The 24,312-nt window shown below is 31.7% G+C and overlaps 1 protein-coding gene across 4 annotated transcripts in view; it reads left to right on the top strand.

Moving 5' to 3' along the window:
• The window catches only part of LOC143225972 (calmodulin-lysine N-methyltransferase), a 70,249-nt gene that overhangs the window by 25,141 nt on the left and 20,796 nt on the right, over positions 1 to 24,312 (top strand). For all 4 annotated transcript variants that reach the window (XR_013014230.1, XM_076456247.1, XM_076456246.1 and 1 more), the window contains 5 exons: positions 5,719 to 5,779; positions 15,895 to 15,949; positions 17,079 to 17,142; positions 21,025 to 21,085; positions 22,390 to 22,464. Coding sequence is in view for 3 of the 4 variants with exons in the window: in XM_076456247.1 (XP_076312362.1) it covers positions 5,719 to 5,779; positions 15,895 to 15,949; positions 17,079 to 17,142; positions 21,025 to 21,085; positions 22,390 to 22,464 (316 nt within the window). In the remaining variant the exon portion in view is untranslated. The remainder of the gene's footprint in view (positions 1 to 5,718; positions 5,780 to 15,894; positions 15,950 to 17,078; positions 17,143 to 21,024; positions 21,086 to 22,389; positions 22,465 to 24,312) is intronic.

A 24,312-nucleotide genomic window follows, 5' to 3' on the forward strand; every position in this document is an offset into this window, starting at 1 on the left:
ACCAAAGAGCTCCCACATCCCCAAGTAAACAACACAAAGCTAACTAAAAATTAAAAAAGAAAGATAATTAAAAATCATACAAGTGTATTGTTAAAAACAGTAGAATCAGATTAATTAAGGATGAGCTCCAGAACTTAAAGGAGGGAGAAGTACAGTTATATCATACACTTTTTAACCCATTGACTGTGGCTGCTCTAAACGCAATTGGAATTTTTAAAAACTATATGCTGTATATGGAACACCTGTATTGAGTTATTGGAGGCAAACCATATCCTATATGGCATATCAGTAATCAATGGGTCAAATTATGACATTTGTCAACAATCACATCACATTAACAATTAACAATCAACAATCACATTAGAAAAATCATTTATGTGCAAGTCAATGTGGTGAAATCAGTCAAAAATGCCACATAAAGTTTATCTCGTGCAATCTCAAATATTGGGCAGTTATTTCATCAAAAAAGGATAATTTATATAAAATACTAAAATCATACTAATTTGCTGAAACTAATTAAACTTAATTACAATATAAAAATGTTAACTATACAAATTAGAATTTTTAAAATGCCAACATATTAATCTTTGTCAATTTGAAATTAAATATAAAACTCAACTGAAACTTCCTTCAGTGGAGGTGTAAAATGAAAATATTCATGCATGCATGTGAACAAAAAAATTCCAGTTAACAATTTATGGATCCAGTAGGCCCAGTGAATAGAATGTCCATGTTGCAAGAATATTTTTATTGATATTAAACAGAAACAGTACCCAAATATAAATGTCCCACGCCAGTGAAATAAATTTATTCTCATTTGTCCTGTTTTAGTACAAAGTTTATTTGCAGTAAATTTTTTTGAGCTTAGTGTTCTTAATACATGAAAGTTCTGTTTTAGAAGGATGCATGTTTGATGAATGTACCCAGCAGTTAAAACATCTCTAACAAGTATTCTATCATTATTTTTTCCATTCTTAGATGTTATAATTTTGGGGGTCTGTTTCAGTTTGATTTGTTTCTTATAATATTAAAGTATGCATTTTATAAAGTTTTTATGCTAGAAGTGACAAAACACTAGATCAAAAATTTTCGTTTTCAAAACATTCTGATTTCTGAAAAGTTGATCTTGACTTGTACATATTAGCTATATAACTATAGTTTTAAGAATTTTCTGTGTATTTTATAAGTATATTTAATACAAACCTTTTTTTTTTCTCTTCCTTGTCTGAATTTAGTATTAAGCTGGTTGCACAAAATAAATCACATATACATCATTTATCTTTCTTCAAGTTTATATTCCTGTTACTCAATGATAATTTGTTGTCATAAAGAACATGACAGATATTATTTCCCAGTGTACTTCTAACATTTCACAGTATCAAGTAATTTGTGTCAGAGGACAAACTCACAGATATGCTTACTGCCTCTTAACTTGATACTGTGTTTTGTAAACTTTAGTGAAGGAACAAAAACTAACATTTTAAAAATTTAAAATGAATGAACATCTTTAAACATTTTTAATGGATGACACTATGACCAGTATTGTTGTAAATGCTAAAATTAAGCAGTAATTTTTTTTAGCTTGTAAAGATATTTTTAAAATAAATTGGAACATTCTAATAATTTACTTACTATGTAATACATCCTATATTTAAGCAAATGCTTCCACAACCCTATCACTTTTCTGTAGACTTTTATAATCTTTTTTTATAACTCTTCAGTTTGTTGTTTCTGTTTACATATTTGCAATTTACAAAGTGTAAAGGATTTCCAAAACTTTCATAAACAGTCTGTATTTGTGCATGAATTGACTTGTGATTGTACAGTAACAATCTTTGATTTTCCTAAAATGTATAATTAGTGAAATAATTCAAGATGAAAAAGTTTAGAAATTCGAAATGTTCTTCAATATACAGTTAAGTTATGCCATCAAAAAGATCGTAAACTAACAGGGAAAGATCTAGACCCAAAATGCTTCAGTTTTTTGAATGTGTGCCTGAAATTTCTTGAGTGTAAAAGCATCAATATTAAATGTTTTTGTTATTTTAGTCACCTGAATCAAGGTTGGACGTTGAAAATAACTTTACTGCTGATTGTCTACTACTTAAAGTTGACAAAACTTGTTAAGCACTTATGAATTACTACCAGTGTATTTATTTTAAGTAAACTGCTTCATTTTTTTACTTTGTGTTTTTCATTCTCCTCCCACCTTTCCTTGCAGCCACTACTTACGGAACCTGTCAAAACCTAATCTTTAAGAAATGAGATCCCTGTAATTGTTCTGAAAAGGTTATGATTTTATTAATTTGAACTGCTTTCATAAGTCTTGATTAACATACATGGAACATTTTTCTCTAAGCTTGATAATAGCAAGAAGATACAGAAGTATTTTACAATCCTGTCACTAGTAGGTTACTGTGGGTGATGTTTCGTACTGTTCAACTTAAGTAGTTTAAATAAATTGAAAGTTTAACTTTAAAGTTTAGACTTTACCTTGAAAAATATTTCTGATGAGGTTTAAAATCTTAATTTTTTATTTATTTGCAAAAGATTCCATCAAACAATTTTTGTAAGTTTTCTGACTGTTATTAGTTCAAAAGAACTTTTCAAATTGATCAGTCTAAATCAGTATTTGTATAAATTTTACCCTTCCTGCCTATTACTTTAAAACTTGAATGGATTGGAATGTGTTATAAGCATAACTAGTAATAGAAAACTGAAATTAAGCTAACCTTTCTGACCCTTTGATTACATAAAAACAATAAGGTTAATCTCAGAAGCGAAGTGAACAAACTAGGTTCAACAGATTTAATATTTATTTATTTATATTCCGACTTTTAAGTATGATAGATGTGTCATCCTTGAGGATCTTTAGGAAAGTTTTAAACTGTAGGAAATACAGCACTTGGACTGAAAAGTGTAAAACTTGTGTAATGTATCAGTAACTATGTTAAAATATAAAAGAAGTACTGATAATTACACCTTTTTAATTTTTTTATTATAATTCACAAGTATAAAAGCATTTTGCATTTTTCTGTTGTGGTACAATTTTATGCATGGCCTATCATGCTTTATACTGACAAGGAATGTTTAAAGATACCTGTTTAATTAATGTAATTTGTATCAAGTATTATTTTAATTTAAATGCAAAGGTACATCAAAACATGCTTATAATGTATTCTCACTGTATTTATATAACCTGGTTATTAAAGAAAAAGTTACTACTAAATGCTGCAGGACAGTGAAAATATTTGGATGAACCATACTGTGATTTTACAGGATTTTGCTTTTACATGAAACATAAAAGCAATTTGTTTCAAAACCCTACCCCAAAATATGCATGCATTGCACAAGGAAACATTCTCAATATAAATTAAAGCATCTTTTCATCTAAAGACCTTGTATTTCACAGTTATTATTCAGGTAAACTTGTATTTTTCACTAGTTTATTTTTTTTCTTAGACTTTTGTCCTATTTAGAATTTTGTTCAGAGCATGATTGTGTTCAACATTTTTTTTCAAAGAAGATAGTATACTTTTGTTTAACAATGTAACCCAAATAAGTCTGATTCTATTTAGCATTCAAACCCATTTAAAGACTGGTCAGAAGAATGTACAATGCAAAAAAATGTTTAAACTCTGATTACATTTAGATAGTGGTGGATATTGAACATGTCATAATTGTTAAAAATCAGTGGTAGTTTATTAATCAGAATCTCTGGTAAGAGCTCAAGCAGATCGTTATTTCTAAAGAAAAAGTAACATCCTGATTTTGATGTACTTATAGTCTTCACAATCAGGAAGTTAGGTGTATACTATATATTGGTAGTTCCCCATTTTGTTTTTTAATAACAACACCCTATTCCACTTACCTTACTTACATGACACCCCTGATGCTACACGTAATTTTTTTTTTTATTTTCTTACTTCTTCATTTTGTGAAACTTTCGTGACACTCCTGGCAACTTGCTGTGACACAAAGTTTGAAAAACTTTATGTAAGAACACATTGCAAATGTATTTTGATCTAAAGCTTTAAAAACTAATAAGTTAAGAACTGAGTGCAACATGTTATGAATATCACCCATTCGATAGTACCCTTTTCCATTAGTTGGTGAAGTCTTTGTAGTATATAAATTTTGTGCATTGATTCATGTTCATGTACATCATGCTCATGATTGGCAGGGATTGGCTTATTTTAATAGACAACATTGTTACTAAGATGCATCATAAACAGATATTTCCTGTGGTGTCTAATGTCAGTCAGCATTTTAAAAGTCAACCAAATTAGTTATCTTTATTTCAAAGTTAGAAAGCTGTCTTCTGACAACTAAAACTAATTTATTTCATGTGGTACAGACATTCATTATCTGCCTTTTGTATTACATACTACAAAATTTGTGTAGTAATGTATGTATCAGTAAAGCTGGACATGAACTGGTTGGTGATAAGTTATCAAAACTAGTTTGATAAAACTATTACATATCAGCATGTTTTTACATACATTATAAAGGATGAGTATCTACAAATATATGTATATATATATATGTGTGTGTGTGTGTGTGTGTGTGTCCAACATTGCTCTTTTTCTTACACACGAGTCTTCATGCAAAACTTTCTTTGGCAGTGTTTGCGTGAATGTTTTGCCGATTGTGTTTGCCAATGTGTGTGTGTGGTGAACAAATTACTTGTACAAGTTATGGCATCTATAGTGCTATAGGTGAATGTACATTAAATAGGAAAAATAAAAGAATTGTATTGAGAGGTTCAAAACTTAATATCTGATCAACATATATCAGATCTGAGTGTTGATGAATGTTGAAGGAACGTTCAAGTTACTGCATTTCATTTTATCACACTTCATGAAAGATAGTTTTAGGAGATGAAAGTCAATATATTGTGTAGCTTTGTTCCTAAAACTGATTACTGAAAACATGATGCAATTCACTGGTTTTGGTAAACCAGATTTCATGACTGTATAGGACAGGGGTTCCCAACCTTTTGGCACTCGTGACTTGAAAATGTAATTGATGAAATAAAATTAATTTTATCCCAAGCTACTTCTAACAAGGCTGCACAACTCCCCTTCCAAGGCTTCATGACCCCCTAGGGGTCGCGACCCACCGGTTGGGAACCCCTGGTATAGGAGGTGGCCAAAATCCAAAATATTACAAATAGTTCTGTCCTAAAACTGTGAGTCTCTGAATCACAAACTTAACTTTGATTCCACAAGATAAAAGTCAGCCGGGTATTTTTAAATGCAAAAAAAAAAAGATATTAAATGGCCACAAAAATAGGAATTTATAACTTGTAAGTTAAAATCCAGAGATGTATGACATATGTAGTTAGACATTCAAAAGTTATAATTTTAAAGGAAAGGACATATAAACACCCAGTACATAATGTTTGTATGATATGGAGAGTTAAACGGCTATTGAGCTGTTTGTTGTTTCTTGTCAAACAATGTACTAAATATTGTTTTTCATTTTTATAAAATAATATTTGCTTATTACATGTATATGGCATGATTAATGTTTTATTTATGGTATTTTTGCTGTTGTCAAGTTGCTTGCGTATTTCTGTTTGGCTTGATAAAAACTTGTAAATGCTAAAAGCGTCTGATGTGTAATACTAACTTTAACCTGTGTAAATTGCTTGAGCTAAGCTATTTTCTTGTGTACTGCTTTAGCTAAATATGCTGATATGACTGACACTTTTAGGTATATGGCCATCAGAAGAGGTTTTAGCTTACTACTGTATGAAAAACAAAGAAGCTTTTGAGTAAGTATTTATAGATTATAACATTTTACTGTTACTAAGCTTTATTGTTATGGCTTGATTTATGAAGTTATATCTTTAACAAACTGCATTAGAAATAATTAGACCTACATTGTTTACTCCAGAAAAACAGTAGTAATAGACTGCATCTACTAAAAATGTGGGTTTTTCTGCTGTCAAAATATGCACACTGGTAATAATTGAGAGAGTCCTGGTAACTGGAAAACACTGTAGTTAGAAACAAAGGCTGTATTTTAGAGTTTTAGTAGTCTTTTTAAACAGGTAAGTAAATATTACTGACTTGACATTCTTCAGTTGAAAGTTTAATAAAGTATAAGCATCTTGTGCAATATATCCGAGATTTAACTTCTTGAGTGTATCTGTACCATAACATTTACTAGTGCAAAGCTCCATTGGTATCCTGTATTGTGCCCTGAATTAATCCCTTGAGAAAATTATTAACACTCCTACAAAAAGTGGGGCATAATAGGCCCAAGAGCAACTTGAAAGGTTATTAATATTAGGCTAATAATTTTGTATTTAAATGAAATTGCCATTTAAATCCATTAATGAATGGATTAACGAGATTCCCACTGTCCCTATCTACTATCTAGCGAAACCACAGCCAGGGGAACGGGCTTGGAGAAATCAGGACTAGAAATGTCTTTTCGTAGGAGTGTTAAGGTCTAACATTTGTAACTTGTGGATAAAGCTTTTACTATTAATTTCTTGTTTATATTCAAAGGATATTATTCTGTTGTTTCTATAAGGACATAGTTATTCTTTCTATATTGATTTTAGGGTGTACATTTTGAAAAAAATTAAACTTGAAATGCATTTATACCTTAAATGTCTAAAGGAACTTTTCAGGAGTAATCCTAAATGTGTTTTTTGTTGTTTGTTTGTTGTTCCATAATTATTTCAGTTTCTGCTGATGTTTGTCAAATGTCTTAGACTCTACAGCATATTCCAACTGTCTGTTATGTTAGGGTTTTGTTTAACAATCTAAAAATGTCTACTGAACACCAGTTAAAATTTTTCATACAGTGCAGTTGTACCAACAACAAAAAATTGACTTTCAATTCAGCTCCACAATTTACTGACTTGAAATTCCTTCAGCTGATAGTTCAATGATGTCATGTGCATCTTATTTAATAGTTTTAAAACTTCAGTATACCTGAGATTCTAACTTAGTTTAATACATCTTCTGTGGTGATGAAAAACCCACTTGAATTAGAAATGTATCTCAAGACATCTGGTATGAGTATTAAAACTTTTATTAAAATAAAGCAGAGAATGATATTTCAACCTTCTTAGGTCATCTTCAGGTTAACAAAGAGAGTTTGAAACTGACTGTTTACACACTCATCCCTAAGACCCATGCCCTACAGTTCTCTACTTTATTTTAATAAAAAGTTTTTATACTCATACCAGCTGTCTCACCCCTTGATGTGGATTCCTCTATGTGGTGAGGGGACCTCCAGTTTACCTCCTCTTGGATCCAAACATCCACCTGCACGTTTGCTGTGCATGGTGACCCGTGAAGGGGAGGAGAGATTCCTGGTGGTTCAGGGGTACAATTCCAACATACCACTTTGGCCTTGAATTCCTGTAGACAAGCAGTTTTGGGGTGACGCCCCAAGATCAATCAGCTTGTCCATTTGGGCCAGGGTCAACTGAGTGCCAGCGTAGGACATCCTCAACAGGTGTAGTGGACATTATGTCTGATACTGGTGTTCAGGTATAGTGCTCACAAAACCATGGCATCACTGCAGTGACCTCATATGGCAGTGTAGTGCATTACCTCATAGGGCTTTATGGTGGGTGGGATCAGTGGGCACCGAAATATTCTTTTTTTTTATTATTATTATTATTATGGATACCCCTCAAATAAAAAAAATAAACAAGCATGAGAACATAGAGAAAAATCTGACTACTGGCAAATGACCCCTCATTGATGACTCTGTACGGTCAAACTCTCAACTTGAATCTGTCCTACGATTTTTAAATATACATTCTTTAACTGAAAAACTCTAAGGGCAGGTGTCTCCATTTTTTATTTAGAAGGGTTTAAAAAGGCTTGCTGGCTCACCTAAATCGGTAAACAAATTACGGTTTGGGGACATTTTAGTGGAAACAGCTTCATCACAACATTCCAAACTCCTCTTGAAGTCATTGGCCATTGGGAATATACCCATTGAGGTTACTCTTCATTCTACTTTGAATTCTTCCAGAGGAGTTATAGTTGAGAGGGATTTAAAGACCACTCCAGAGTCAGAGATCCTCGCAAGTTTCACAGACAAAATGTTAATGCGGTGTGCTGAATTTTTACTCGTAGAGTTGGGATTATGGAGCCGACAAATGTTCTAATATTAACATTTACAACATCATGTCCTCCTTCCACAATCAAGGCAGGATATCTGAATTGTAAGGTACTGCCTTATATTCCTAACCCTGTTAGATGTTTTCATTGTCAATTATTTGGTCACTCAAAACCATCTTGCCATGGTTCCTTGGCATGTGCCCGTTGTGCTGGTAAACACCATGATATTTTTGAATACCAGCTAGAACTGCATTGTGTTAACTGAAATGGTCCACATCCTCCCTATTTTACTTCTAGCCCTAACTGGGTGGAAGAGAAAGAAGTACATCTCAAGACAGTTCATAATATTACTTATCCAGAGGCTCAGAAATTACTATTCTCAATACCATCTCAGACTTATGCTGCTGTAATCTCTTCCACTACTACAGTAGGAATCCAGACAGACATTTCCATGCCTCGTACAGAATCCTTAACAGCGCATCTTAATCTAGTACCCTCCAAAATCAACAAAGTTAACGAATCAGTATCTACTTCTTTGTCCCTACCATATCTTCCAGTCATTGCCCAACTTCACTTTGTTCAAGCCCAGGTGTTTCCACGAGGTCTTCCTCTCTTGACACCCCAAAAATTAAACAACACATTTGTTCACATCCTCCAAAATAAAGAAAAATAGCCTTGCTAACAATGTAATTTTTGAACTTCTTAATAAAATGTGAATGACATCAAGGGTTTGATTGACTTTTATCATCCCAAATGTCTTTCTTTACAGGAAACATTTTTAAAACCTACTAATACAGTCACAATTCAACAATATTCCTTATACCAGAATTCCAGGTCATGTGTAGGACAAGGATATGGGGCATTAGCACTGCTGGTTGATCAACATGTGCCCACTCGGTCCTTGTCATTGAATATGCCTTTGGAGGCCATAACCATCCGTACCTCTTTGGGTCATACCTTAACTGTTTGCTCTCTGAACCTTACCCCTGTAAAAAATTATCATCCCTCAGACCTTGATGCCCTCATTGAGCAACTACCAACCCCCTTTTTAATTTTGGGGGAACTTTATGGTCATAATCCCCTCTGGAGTAGTTCCAGTATTGATGTGAGGGATCATGATATAGAGCATATTCTTCTGAACCACAACCTGTCTCTCTTCAATACTGGCTCTTACACTTATTTTCATACGTTCATGCACCCAGTCAGTCATTTACTGCTATAGATCTTTCTATCTGCTCCCCTTCACTTTTCACATGCTTTTTTTGGGAGATTGACATCAATCCTCGGGGTAGTGATATTTTTCCTGTCATATTAAGAGAGATTGGCCATGGTCAGTGCCACGTGACCTGTGTGCCTCAGTGGAAGTTGGACCAGGCCAACTGGCCCTCCTTCACTGCTCTCTCGGAACTTGATCGTGCCATCTTATGTAAATCATCGATAGATGATTGTGTAGCAGCAGTAACTAACAGTATTGTCCAAGCAGCTGCTCAGTTTATCCCCAAAACCTTGACATCTTTCCCACAGCATCCCAGCCCTTGGTGGAATTCTGCTTGTTCTATAACACAAAAAGCTCAGAAATGTGCTTGTGGCAAATTTCATACATATCCCACGCTTAGAAACTGCATTGCATTTCAGCAAGCTCGTGCACAGGCTCGGCGAGTTAGACGTCAAAGCCAGAAGGGATTTTGGATTACATATACCTCCAGCATTTCTTCAACCACCAGTTCAAAATTCATATGGGACAAGATATGGAAGGGTATTGGACGGTATACTTCTGCCCCTTCTCTGTCTTAATATTCAATGGCCATGAAGTTGCTGATGCTCAGAGCATTGCCAATACTTTTGGTGAATGTTTCTGTCATGTATCTAGCTCTTTGAAACTCATCCCCTTCCTCTTTAGCTATTATATCACAGTTGAACATCTGCTTCTTTCCTTTTGGACTGATCATCCCTATGACTGCAATTGCCCTTTTACACTGGTGAAACTCAAACTTGCACTTCATCGGTCTGGCGGTACATCAGTTGGGCCTGATGATATATATTATGAGATGCTACACCATCTTTCTCTTGCCTCTTACTACTCTCCTGGCTCTCTTTAACCAGATATGGCAGAAGAATGTCTTTCCTGATGTTTGGCACCAAGCTATTGTACTCCCTATTCTTAAACCTGGGAAGGTTCCAAAGATTCCTTCAAATTACCATCCAATTGCTTTGACAATTTGTCTCAGTAAGACCTTAGAGACGACAGTTGATGCTCGTCTTGTTTGGTTCCTTGAATCGAACAACCTTCTCTCACTCACTCAGTGTGGGTTCCAAAGACAATGCTTCATGATAGACCACTTAATTTGCCTTGAAACATCAGTTAGAGAAGCCTTTTTGAAGCTACAACATCTTTCTATTTTTTTTATTTAGAGAAAGCTTATGATACAACATGGAGATATGGTATCTTGCGAGACCTTCACTCATATGGAGTGTGTGGCAATTTACCACTTTTTATTAAGCATTTTTTAATGAACTGCTGATTCCAGGTCTGTGTGAGCTCAACACTTTCCCGTTTTTTTCCCACAAGAACTTGTAGTTCCTCAGGGCTGTGTTCTGAGTGTCACATTTTTCATTATAAAGATAAATTCCATCACTGAACATCTACCTCCTACAGTTGAAAATAGTCTTTTCATTGATGCCTTTCACATCTCATGTCAATCATCAAACATGAGGTTTATTGAGCGGCAGCTACAAACTTCAATCAATCGTATACTTAAGTGGACCACAGTGGATTCAGCTTTGAACTGGGGCCTTTCATACTTCTCCAGTCCAAAGTTTGTATGAGGAGTCCCATGAATCCCTTCTGTATATTTGCCGTTTACAACTGTCTCTTATGTATGCCCCAAACTTTGCTCTTTACCACAGCATCCTACTTGGGGTTGTCTTCCACCCTCAGTGGGCCCTACTTTTCTATAATATAAAATCTGCCATTGTTCCTTTTAGCCTTCATATTTGGGTGCAATCAGAAAAATTAAATATATCTTTTAACAGCATACCAGTATCAACAGTTTGGCCTCTTCCACCATTGCTAATTACTGTCCCCAACTGTGACCTATCTTTGAGTCATCTGAGGAAGACTGGTACTCCTGATTGGAAATATCACTCTTTATTTGCTGAACATCTTTCAAGCAATCCATCCATTCCCTTACAAGCAGATGGTTCAAAATCAGATGACTCTGTAGGTTTGCCGTGGTTTGTTACTCCTGATGCCATTTCTCTTGCTCTGAATCATATTGAAACTATGCAATATACGAATTGTACAATCTATTTTGATTTGCTCAGCTGTCTATTGGCTCTGACATCATTCTGTGTTAATTACCCTCCTATTCTTATCAATATCCTAAACAAACTGGCCCATCTCTCTCTATCACCTATCTCTGTCCAGTTTTTTTGGATACCAAGTCATGTTGGTATTTGTGGGAATGAGCTAGCTGACTGAGCGGCAAAGTCCATCTACTCTGGCTCTGTTACCACCATCCCTGTTTCATACATAGACTGTGGTCCAGTTATCAAAATCCGACTGTACACCAGTTGACAGTTGACCTGGAGGGAGCAATGAAATAATAAGCTTTTTCAAATCAAGACTTCTTTAGCTCTTTGGCCATATTGTTTCTGTAAAGATCGAAGGGAGGAAGTTGTTTTGGCTAAGCTACACATTGGTCACAGTTTAACTCGCCACTTCTTTTATTCAGTACTGATGCACCAATGTATGGTCTGTGTGGCACTCAGGTCACAATCATACATATATTATTATCATGCTGTTGTTACAACTGAGAACGACGATACCATTTTAAACATATTTTTAAGGTAGGTTTGCCCTTGACATTAGCCAGTATCATAGGTGATACTGGCTGCCTCACTCATGTTTTTACATTTTTAAGAGCCATTGGTCTTTTTAACTTAATTTAAGGTTTTTATTGGACTGTATATTGTTTTAGCATGATTTATTTTACACATTTTAATTTTTATTTTGACTTGAACTCAGGACAGGAGAGGCCAACTTCAGGTGACTAACAGCAAGTTTGAATTTTATACTTCAGTCTTCCTGGAGGGTCTTAATTTTACATATTTTACATATTTTTACCTTCATTTCTATTTACCATTATAGTATACTACATCTTGTTTGGCATAGATAGCCTAATAGCTTTGTGCCAATAAACATGAAATACCTACTTACCTACCAGCCATATTGAGATACATAAAACCATCTTCATTCTTTTTCCAGAACTGCACCTTTACATTGTTAATTTGGCAGTCTTAGGATAACTGTCAATAGTTTTTACAGATTTTATTTGACCAGAGTTTTAAGACATGGCAGTAATGAAGTAACAAACAAATGTCATATTAAAATATTTATTTTTATGAAAATCACCATTCCAGTAATAATTCTGATTTGTGAAAAGCACCACCTGCAAACAAAGTTGTGCATAAAACTTTAACCCTACTTGTATATAATTAATGTACATTTAAGCTATAGTGTTCACTAATATACTGTAAACATGTTAAATATCAGAATGTGAAATCTAATCTCAGTCCACGTAATGTATTACTGAAAGTGGAATGCATTCTCCTAATATTAGGTAAAAAGTAAGCCAAAGTAAAATGTAGGTTATACTACAATTATTTTAATGTTTCAAAATCATTTTCATTGACATTTATTTCATTGTTTACTCTGAAAACTAGTCTCAATTTAAACTATTTTAGCCTGTGAAATCATTGTTATTCAAACTGTTATTTACCTGTTAGTGTTTATTTACAATCATGAAATATGGTGTAGAAAAGAGGTATTGGCAACTATTATAATTAAATTGAAAAATGAGGCTGAAATTTGGTGTTTAGTAATTTAGAAATTCCAAGGTGGTAACTCATCTCCATACACAAATTATTTTTCTCTTGAGTCTGCCTAAGAGATTTGCATGCCAATAGCTTTGAGACAACTCTTACTGAATTTCACATTTTAATGTGATCTACACTGCTGCATATGAAGCAAAAGACCCCTCCCAGTAGGAGGAGGATGCAACCTCCATGTGCAGTAACTCCTCCTCTGCACTTTCGCTTATGATAACTTCATATTTCTTACTCATATTGAACTGACATGTTTAAATTTCTTGTCCAAATTCAATTTATTGTTGCAACATGCATTGTGAACAAATCTTTGATTTTTTTCTTTGGTTTTTGTTTTAGGATCCTTAAATTTTATTATTGTGAATTCTCATATGGCAGTGACTTTTGCTTAGTCTTATGCATGTGTGAAATTGTTCACATACAGGCCTTGTTTCAGCTATGGCTTCTGGAGGCATTTTAATTGTTGGGAACATTGCAACCATTGTTTAACATTGTGGATTACCATATATTTACTGGGCTTCCTATCCTATTAGCTAAAATTCTTTCTCCTTAATTGGGAATGATCTGTTGGTTACCATTTTAACCTGATTTGTTTTGGGTGGTGCCTAACCATTTAAGAAACAATCTTAATTGTCCAATCTCTGTGGATTTAATTCTCAAGCATGTTTCTTATTTTATGCCCATGTTATTTATTATTTATCATTTTTTACTCTTTGATTCACAGTTCTTTACCTTGTATTTTTCCCTAACATTTTTTTTCCCTCTTTCTTTTCTTTAATTGTTCATCTCTCACACATAAACAACTTCTATCTTCATATTTCCCAAAGATTTTCTTTCTTTCTGACCTTACCTATTCCTTATAGATCAATCTACCTATGACCTACCCATTCCATGCTCAAAGCTTTTGTTTTTCCATCCTCCCTCTACCAGAAGTTTATTTCATTACTTTTCTTGTCAGTGAATATCAAAAATGTACAACCTTGTGGGTATTTATTTCTTTTCCTATTTTTGGTCTCATTTTCTGCCACCAGTCATTTATCATTTCTCTACCTTGCTTCACTTTCCATTTTATTTTCTCTTTCCAACTCAGTCTGTGGACGGTCATGGTCAATGTATTGGACACCTTCCTACATATTACTTTCAAGCTGTCTTTTATATGTCTTTATATTTCATCCTTCATTTTCACATTTCCCTATTTCTTGTTCTTCTCTTCTACCAGACTTCATCCCGTTTTGTATTCAATTATGAGTGATAAATATGTGTTAGTAAATATGGATGAGTTCTTCCATACATTTTTTTTTAATGATTTCACAAGTATTTGAGCTAAGTTTCACCAACATGTTTCAAGTATTTCAGTCTACAGGCAAGAGCTCCTAGTGGTAAACTTGAAAGGTAATAGCACTAACATTAAGGTTTTGGTCCCTGCAGTAGACAGTGTGGGAATTCTCTGTAGCTTTGCTCTAAAACTGAAAACTCCTGTCTCTTGTTGTAACAGTACCATGAGTGCAAAACAATAAATCCATATCCACACCTAATGATTTGATACTCATAACTTTATAACATTTTGACCAGAATTTGGACTTTCAGGAAAAAATTATTGCAAACTGCATACTATTTATATATAAATAAAACTAAGTTTAAAAAAGTTTTCATTGAAATAGTTTGCTAAGGTCTTGAAGAGGGTGAACTTTCTTATTCTGTCAGTTTTTACTAACATTTTAATGTAAACTGTTCACAAGTACAAAACTGTGAGATTTGCCATTCTAGAATTTAACAGTTATTGGCATTGAAGCAACTTAATGTGATATTGGTTACACAGTTTTAAAACAATCCTTAAAACCCATTTACAGGTGTAAATCAAAAATTTTATTCAGTTTTTTAAAGAAAAATTCATTTAACTTGTAAGTAAGAACTAGTAATTAAATTGTAACTTTATAAATTGGGATTTAATATTTGCTGAATGTTAATTTGTAATTTTCTATGAGGTCACTATTTTGCTTTAAGCAGATAGCTTACTTTGATTGGAAGTTAAAAATAATATTAATAAACCAAATATTTGAAAAAGCCCAGAATTTTATTTTTTGCAGTGATTGAAGGTTTTAATTGGTTATTGTTTTTAACCATTTTAGTGACAAGGGTAAAACCTCACATTTGAACATTTTAAAGTTTCTTAAAGAACAAGATACAGTACTATATTTGTAATCTTGCTATATGTCTGAAAATTTGTGGAATAATATTGGTTGAATAAACCTGCTTTATTGTTGAAAGTTTGGATTATTTGTTTGTGGTATATATTTTTAATTTTTTCAAGCAATTTAGAAACTGCTACAGAAGATACTATTTGGTATCTTCAAAGATTTGACATGTTTTGAATGCTTGTTTATTTATATGCATTGGAAATGTAGTGTTAACAATTAATGTCATTTTTTATGTTTTACATTATTATCTATAGAAATGTATGTTATAAATCTGTGATGAGTAAATATAATAAATTAATTTTAAACTGTATCATTTTTAACCTGTATATGAAGTGTAACATTTACGTTAATTCATAGTTGTTTTATTACATTGTATGTTAACAAACCCATACAATTCTATGCTATTCAGCCTACTTTTGTTAAGTGCAGTTATCAATGTGGCTTTTGTGCTGTTGAAGTAAAACATATCTAAACAAAATATTTATAATTCAAACTGCTACTACTACTACTGCTACTACTACTACTAAATAATTATGTATGAAAGAGTAATCCAAAAGTAATTTCAAGAGATAGAGTTCCACAATTAATCTTGTGTGCTTCTGTGTATTTAATCTTGTAATAATTATTGAGTAATTTATTGTTTTTATACCTTAATTAATTGCATTGTTGTATAATATTTGTACATTAAACAAAAAACAATGTATTTTTAGACGAAAAAGTGTTTGTGAACTAGGAGGTGGAATGACCTGTCTTAGTGGGTTTGCAGTAAGTATTTAATCTCAGTGTTTATGATTAAGTTACCTAATTAATTCTGGAAATGACTAACTAGATATATGTTATACTGCTGGAATAATTTGTTCTTGATAGCATTTTGTTGCATGAGGTTTTTGCTAACTTGCATATTTAAATGTTGCAAGAAAAAATATATTGTAAGCTTGTGTAAGAAAAATTATACTTTGGGTAATTGGAAAAAGTAGTGTTCCACGATGAAACAATTGCTGTATTTGTATTTATAGTTTGTCATTCAAATAGCAAAATGTTATTTCATGTTGTGAAAAAAAAAAAGTGGTTCTAGCTACTGAATATTTTAATTTTGGTGAAATAAGTGATTTAAAATTAAGTTGTATAATTTTGAAACTCTAAAAATACAAAGTATGTACTACCCTAATTCATTTTTGTATTCATATGTTGAGATAAAAACAAATTCTGTTGAAGATTCATATCCTGTTATTTTTGTGTGAAAGTATAGTGCAGCTAGTCAGTGTAAACATTTTTATCTTGCTGTGCTTAACACTTGTCTGGAGAGAGAGTTGTTTCAATCATATAAAGTCAAGGGAGATTTGTTCGCTTGTGTAATTAGTTTTTGTGAAATAGTACAAGTTTGATTGTCTAAGATTAGAATGCAAGTTATAGTTATATTGTGAACACTCAATAATTTTATATGATATAAAGAAAAAGATGCATATATTATATTTAAGTTGTTTTCAATCAACTAATAGCCTAATTGTACTTTCAACAGTTTGCTAGGTACTGAAAGACATACTACTAATTGACATAAAATACACATTTAGAATCTTGTCTTCAAAGAAAATCCACCTGTGATGCTTACAAATTACAAATTTTCATACAGATTTCTACAGAAAAGATATGACCATGGTCAGGTCACATGGCTGTAATATTTACTGTAATGTCTCACAGCTGTAAAACAATTTCTGCAGTAAAACCATTCTATAATAAGATCATAATAAATATGACCATGCTCAGATCACATGGTCATAATCTCTGCTGTCATTTATCTCAGAATGGTCTAACTACAGAAATTGTTTTATAGCTGTTAAGGAATTTCAGGTTATGTAAAAAGAAAACAGTTTTCAAGTTTTATTTTTTCCTAAAGGTTGCAGCTACAGGAGGAGCTAAAGAAGTATTTCTCACAGATGGAAATATAAGATCAGTGAAGAGTATCCTTTATTTTGTTGATAAGTATTTTAAATAAAATTTCTATTTCTTTATTATTTTAAATATATAGTATTGTGCAAAAGGGTTGGAATGAAAATATTTTCTTTCTTTCCATTTTATATGGCTGAATTTTCCATTGTTCTTTGAAAGTAGCCCAATATCTGATTTTTGGCTTTGTGTTAACACTTTTGCACAGTACTGTAAATACAGGTGTGAGGTGATCTTGATGTAAGTTCTAATAATATTGTAGTTTTTACATTAATTTTTGCTGAAAACTTTTCTTAATACCTGTTTATAGTTGTAACATTTGTAAAACATTTTATTATTAACATAAAAGCTATTTATATGTGGAATTTTTCTAACCTTATTTAAAAGCAGAACTTCTGCAGAATATCAAATTTCAGTTGTTAATGTTTTAATTTTTTTATCAAACTTAGCTTCACCTGTATTATGTTGTTGTTAGATAACATTGATTTATCATTTTCTTTTTAGTTGCTAGACATTTTGTACTTAATGGCTTCTTTACATAAAAATAAATAATTTTTGGTTAAATATCAAAATGACTGGTCCATTAATCAGTGGTATTTAACATGTACTGTAATATGCTGTAGTTGGTATCTTTTCATAATTGGTTAAGATTAGATTTAAAGTATCATTAAGTAGCTGTAGTATTTTGTATCTTGTTTACTTTTAGTGACATATTTTGATTCCTGCTTCTCATGTAACCGTATTAAAGAGGGAATGATAAACCTGATGCATATCATAATGTTTGCTGTCTTTTCTAATCAAATCCCAAGGATAAAATGGATACCAAATGTCACTATTAAGAAATCATTTTCCATGAATAAAATGTGAAAAGCTATTATACCAATGTCATTATGAAGCAGTTGTAATCTCAGTATAACAATTGCATTTCAGCATCAGCATCAACTAAACACAGTTTAGTTGGTCATAAAATTGTAACAACAAGTACAGTTTTATGTTGTAAGTTTAAAAATATTTCCTGCATAGTTTTGCAGTTACATACTTCGTAGTGATCACATACCAGATATAGGACATTTGCTTTATTGAAAAATAAACAAGTTAGTAAGTTATTTTTTTTTTACTACCATTATTTTTTCTACAAAAATTTATAATTTTTTACAGGTTATACAAATTGAACTTCCAGAACAGAATATCAATATGATAAACATAAAAAAGTACAGTTAGTAGAATATTGATTTCAGTGATTTTTTTGTTTTTCTAGATTCAATACATTTGATTTTCTTACAACTATTATGCATAGCTTTTTGGGCTATAAGCTTCTAAAATTGTTTTTTTGTAAAATACTTCATCTGTTCCTGTCACTGTCAAACCAGCAGATTTGAAATAGAAGTTTCGTGAATATATACTTCATAAACATAAATATCTGCCACTTTTGTTTCACAGGCTTGTATTTGAGACACAGCATATCTTGTAATAGATTCCAGTTGAATACTTTTAATAATAGCTTGATAGGTAAACATAATGTTAGTTCTATCACTCTTTCTTACTTTATGGTATTTATCTTGAAAGTTAATAGCTTAGCATATAATGAGTCTTGCATCATTATATTTTCTTTATGCATCCATAGCAAAGGTATTTGCTGGAGCCAAAACCTCTGCTTGATTTGTTTGTAAAATGTACATCTTACTGATATTCCACATAATGTAAAGTTTTATAACTATAAACTGTTCTTATGTTCATAAGCTTTACAACTACTTATCTTGTTTAATATGCAAACTTAACAAGTACAATTTTGCTTACACATCAAATAGGTAGATCAGCAGTGGCAAAATTTGTGAAAAGAAGCAAAATTTTTTTATAAATTATGCAGTAGTGTGGGAAACCATATTATAAGTCACTATCTTAACTGTATAGAATGCTTAGTTATTATTCCTATTGCACATGAACAGTTTTAATTACTTGATAGTATGATAGCAAAAATGATATTTAGATCTACCATATTAGCTGTTGAAATAAGACAAAAGTTTGTGTGAAAAAGTCCCAGGAATCAAATTTTGGAAGAAATTTACAGTGACTTCACTCTCTCCAATGCAGTCACCTACAAATGTGCACCAACTGTAAATGTGAGTACTCTTTAAAATATGCATCTTCAAGAATGCAGGTTCCATTTTGCTTATTTCAAATCATGTTAGCATTTTCATCGTAATAGTTTGTTATAAGGAAAGAACATCCACTATACACCTTAAATAAAGGTACAAAGACACTGTGTTTGAGTGGATTTAAATGAAAACACATGTGACATTCTATATCTCTTGCAACTTTATAATATTTTATGTGATAGAGAAAAGTTTACCTGATGATGGGATGACTGCACAACTGGTTGAAAAATTGTTGTAATGTTAGAAAAATAAAAAATGCATTCAGTGAACAGTCTCTCTAATATTTAATATTGAAAAGTTTGAGAAGTGGTAAGAGCTGTTTTAAACATTTTTAGAGTAACATCCAAGTATGACTTTGAATGGAGTAGGGGTGGAGAATTATGGTGGAATTTTGATGGTATGAGGTAGTTTTTGTATATAGAAAGTAGGATGTTTATGTATAAACTGAATGCATGGTTAATTACCCAAGAGATTTTAATGACCTAGTTCCAGAGTGCTATGGCAAAGTTTCTGGTTAGCAGACTGATATATTATTACAATATCCCTTACCTTGCTTATAAAAAAAACAATACTAGAATAGCCTTCCCAAAACCCATATCTTAACTATGAATAGCACCTTTGGAACTATCTGGAGGAGTTAACTTGAAAGATTAGACTACATATCTCTGTCCATGAAGTGGCCAAGCTGTCAAAACAATAGTATTTACAAATTGCAGAAGACATATTTTGTGAGTTGAGATCATACTTGACAGAGTAAAAATGGATATTCAAGTCAGAGATGGTTCTTCTGTTTAGGAATACAGTGGTTTTATATAAGCCCCTCTTTTATTTCAACTTTAGATGCAGTTAGTAGTGTGGTATATATTGGACATAGTGTTTTGATAAATGGTGAAAAATAATTTATAATAATTCTAAATTTGAAAATAATTGTAAACATAGAGTTTACATCATCTTTAAAGCTAAATATTAATGAAATACAAAGTGCTTGCAAGCTTAGAAATAGTTTAAAAGGAGCTCACATGTTAAGTTTAAACTCAATGCTTGGTTGTTCATGGGGGAAAAAGTACAGTTTAGATTTAAACTGTTAACTACTATTTACACTCTAATCTTAAGAGTTCCCTAGATACTGTTAGCTTAAAAATAATATTGGTTATCTGTGCTGAAGAATTATTGCATGTTGGAGCATAAAACGTTTATAATGATACTATTCAAAACTTGTATTAAAATAATTATAGAAGGTTTACAATGATTGCTCGCTACCAGATTCTTATATATATATTTAAGTACTTTATAATGGATTTACTTGATATTGTGTTGAAATATGTGTGCATTTATAAGGATTATATGCTTACAGATAATTATATTTAAATACTCTATAAATGACTTATCCACTGTGGGTTTAAGATACATAGAGTGATTACTCAGTACTAGATGCAGGGTTTATAATGACTAATAACCTATGGGTAGTTAAATGTGTACAAGTTTTAAATTGTCTTTTCCCTTCATTGAGTACCTAGACAATTTTGGGGTTTATAATAGAGTTAAGCTATAGGTAGAAATGTGTTTTTGTGTTCTAGAGTTAAAACTTGCAACTAAATGTAGTTTCTGAGAAATTTTTAATATTTGGTAAAAAAAAATGTAAGTACTTTTATTCTTTTTAAGTTATTGATACAAGTACTATGAAATTCTGATAATCTATATTATTAAAATATTTATTCAGTTTTCTTAAAATAACTTCAGATGTTCAAGTTATTGTTGAAAGGAATTCTAGTCGGTTCAATAAGACAAGAGTTATAAGCAGGTATGTAATAATATGAGTAAGCTCTGTTATGTCTTTCTGATTGAGTGAGATACATTGAATAAATCCCAGAAACATGATAAATACAACTAACATGGGAAGTTGAAGATATTTTAGTTATCAGAATTATTTAAAAAGCAAAAAGGTTTTACAGCCTTCTTGTAGTACACTTTTCCTTTGCAATACAGTTGCAATTATAACATAAAATTATTATACAGTTTAAGTAGGGTATTTGAAAACAGTAAAGCATTCTTTAATTTCTATACATTACACAATTATTGAAATATACACTTGACCACTACAGTTGTTTGTATTCCAAGTAGATTGCATTAGACAGAATTTTTGTACAATGCTTATAAAAAGTAGTTGTTTAAACTAATTTAACTTCAAAACTTTTGATTTATATTAAAATGTATTAACAATACAGTGAAGTTATTGACCTGATATCAGAAGGTTACCAGGCTGTTACTAATGAAGGAATGCCAGTACTACATATCAACTTAGTAATCATTTGTCTTTAGAGCTGGACAGTTAACTTGATTAACTAATATAATCAGTTACCTTTGAGCATTGCATCATGAAGTTGTACATTAATAAAACCTATTTCAAAATTCTGATTAAGTTAATATCATGAAAATAATCAACTAACTGAAATTAGCATTTCTGATCATTATTATTTTTGGTTATTCTATACAAGTCCATGTGAGAATAAGGAATTAGTTGAACACAATCATTTAACAAAAGTGCTGTTGATGTGTGTTACTGGTTTAAACAGATGAAAGCACACTAGAATTTATAGCCTGTAAAATAAAGAACAATACATGTAATATATCTCTGTTGTATGTATAATTGTGAAATTATACTTGAGGCTATGGATCACAAAATTGTTTTGTTGAAACTTGATCTTGAATTTTTGTTTACATATCTAGGATGTGACATGTAAAAATCAGTTTGTTGAATGGCAGATAAAATTCTGCACTCAGCTAAATATAATATTTTTGTCTCTGAAAAAACAGGCGGGATCCTTAATGTTATGTTTGTGTCCAACAGGTACAGTTATTTTATATTGTTTGAAAAACTGGAAGGATTTTTGTAAACCTTTAAATTAATATTTTCACAAACATAAACTTTCTGAGTTTAAGGTCTTGATGTCCCCATTACTTGTACTTCTTTTGCTTGTTGCTGTTTTGTTTTGTTTTTATTTTATATGCACAATCTTATATAGACAATCAGTAATTAATAACAGTATAAGAATTTTGTAACGATGATTCAGAAGAGATAAAATTGTGAGATACATATCATTCCAGATTACTTCGCTGGGATGAAGAAGAAGATCTGCAGCACTTAAAGCAAAGATTTGATTATGTTGTGTGTGCTGATTGGTAAGTTCTTCCAATATTCATGTTTGTGTTTTTACTGAAATATAATTTGTAAAGTACTATATGGATAAATATTTCATATATGTTATAGAACATCATTTAGTTTTGACAGCATTTGCTGTATCCAATTTTCCCATGAATAGGACATATCACAAGACTTATAAAATATTTGTTTTGTAACTACAGTCTGAGTTGGTTGGAATTTGAGACCTTGAATGTTTAGTCTGGATATTTAGAATACATCTTATCATGTTTCTTATTCTTTTGGTGTCATAGGAGTTCCTTTGGTTTTGTATACAAACCATTATGATTTTTCATTTTAGCTCTTCTTTTTGGTCTGTTTTCAGTTTTTTGAGGTTTTTGAGCTTAACTACAGTCCTTGCAGTTTGGTGTGTCTTGTGCTGGACTGCTGTTTTCCTTCGTACCAATTAATTTGATATTGTGTTGTTTAGTTTTCTATTCAAAACTTACAGCTTATAAAGCAAATTGTTCCTAAACTTTGAAATAATTGCAGAAACATCTCATTTCCTTCTGTTTCTATAGGATGCTCCCATTGTCTTTGAATTAGTGGTAGCTGTGGCGAAGAATATTTTTGTAATAATACTTCATTGACTGTGAAATTTGTTATGGTCCCATAAGCTTGCCAGTATTCTTGATATTGCAAAGCTTTGTTGGTTTTTAGATGGGAACTAGCTTTATAGATTGCTTTGTCTTCCACATATTTTCTGTTTTTTCTAGAATAGTAAGATTCCCTTCTGAACCAGTGGCACTTTGGAAAGTGTACAATCATAAAGACTGCTTTAGTTACAACTTTTTAAAGACTAGACACTTTATTTTATTTTTCTGCATGACAACAATACAGTAGGCACTTCAGTCAGTAGTCCAGTGGATTTACATTCAGAGCCTGTGCTTTATCAGTACTTCTTGTGGTAGTGGAACAATCAGCTGTGTGTGACAAAAATAACTGACAGTGTCTTTATCAGTTCTGCTTTTATTGCTTGCTTTTTTTTTTCTTACACAGTCAAGGTTCTGCTTCAGAGTTGTCTTCTATAGTGCTCAGCTTATGAAATAACTTAAATTTTTTTCTGGTGTCCACATCTATCGTGCCAGGTCGAGTGAAAATCTTTCAAGAAATTCTAAAGCTCCACATCCTTTGGATTCTTAATTGTTAATTCTGCCATAGTCATTAAGCAGCTTTGAGGTTTTAGATGCATATGAAATTTTAGTAACTTTAACAATTTCAATAGTTTTCATCTGAAACAATTTTGGAACTTATATTTTATCATTGTGTAATATTTATAGTGTAACTCAAAAAGAAGTATTAAAAAAGTGTTCAGACTTGCATTTCTGCACATCTTACCACATGTGTGAAGAATGTTTTAGAAATTATTTACCCATCCAAAAGATCAGGTAGATATTTACTAAGAAACCATTAATTCTTGAATATAATTATCCATGTTTTGGTTGTCACATTATTTTCTTTCTCTTTCACTGATTTTATTAGTACTGTCTGTCATTCCCTCCCTTTTATAATGTTGCAGCAATTGATCTGAACTATTACAACTAATGAACTTCAGCTTTAAAAATAATTACAGATAAAAGTTAAGTAGCATTGAATAGAGCAGTTTCTAAGACTTAAATTAATGTAAAGTGAATGAAGTGCATTAGTAGTAATTTATCATTTTGTATAAAAGTGACAAGACATACCTCCTGAAAAGAAGAACAACAGAACCTAATGGGAGTAGAAGACTTAGGAAAATCTTTAGATATAGGAATTTTTATAGTTTCTTGGTTGTTGTTTTTTTATTATTATTATTATTATTCTTTAAATCATTGTTGTGTTAAACTCTA

Source organism: Tachypleus tridentatus, chromosome 9 (genome assembly GCF_004210375.1).
Source record: "Tachypleus tridentatus isolate NWPU-2018 chromosome 9, ASM421037v1, whole genome shotgun sequence".
Taxonomy (NCBI): Eukaryota; Metazoa; Arthropoda; class Merostomata; order Xiphosura; family Limulidae; genus Tachypleus; species Tachypleus tridentatus.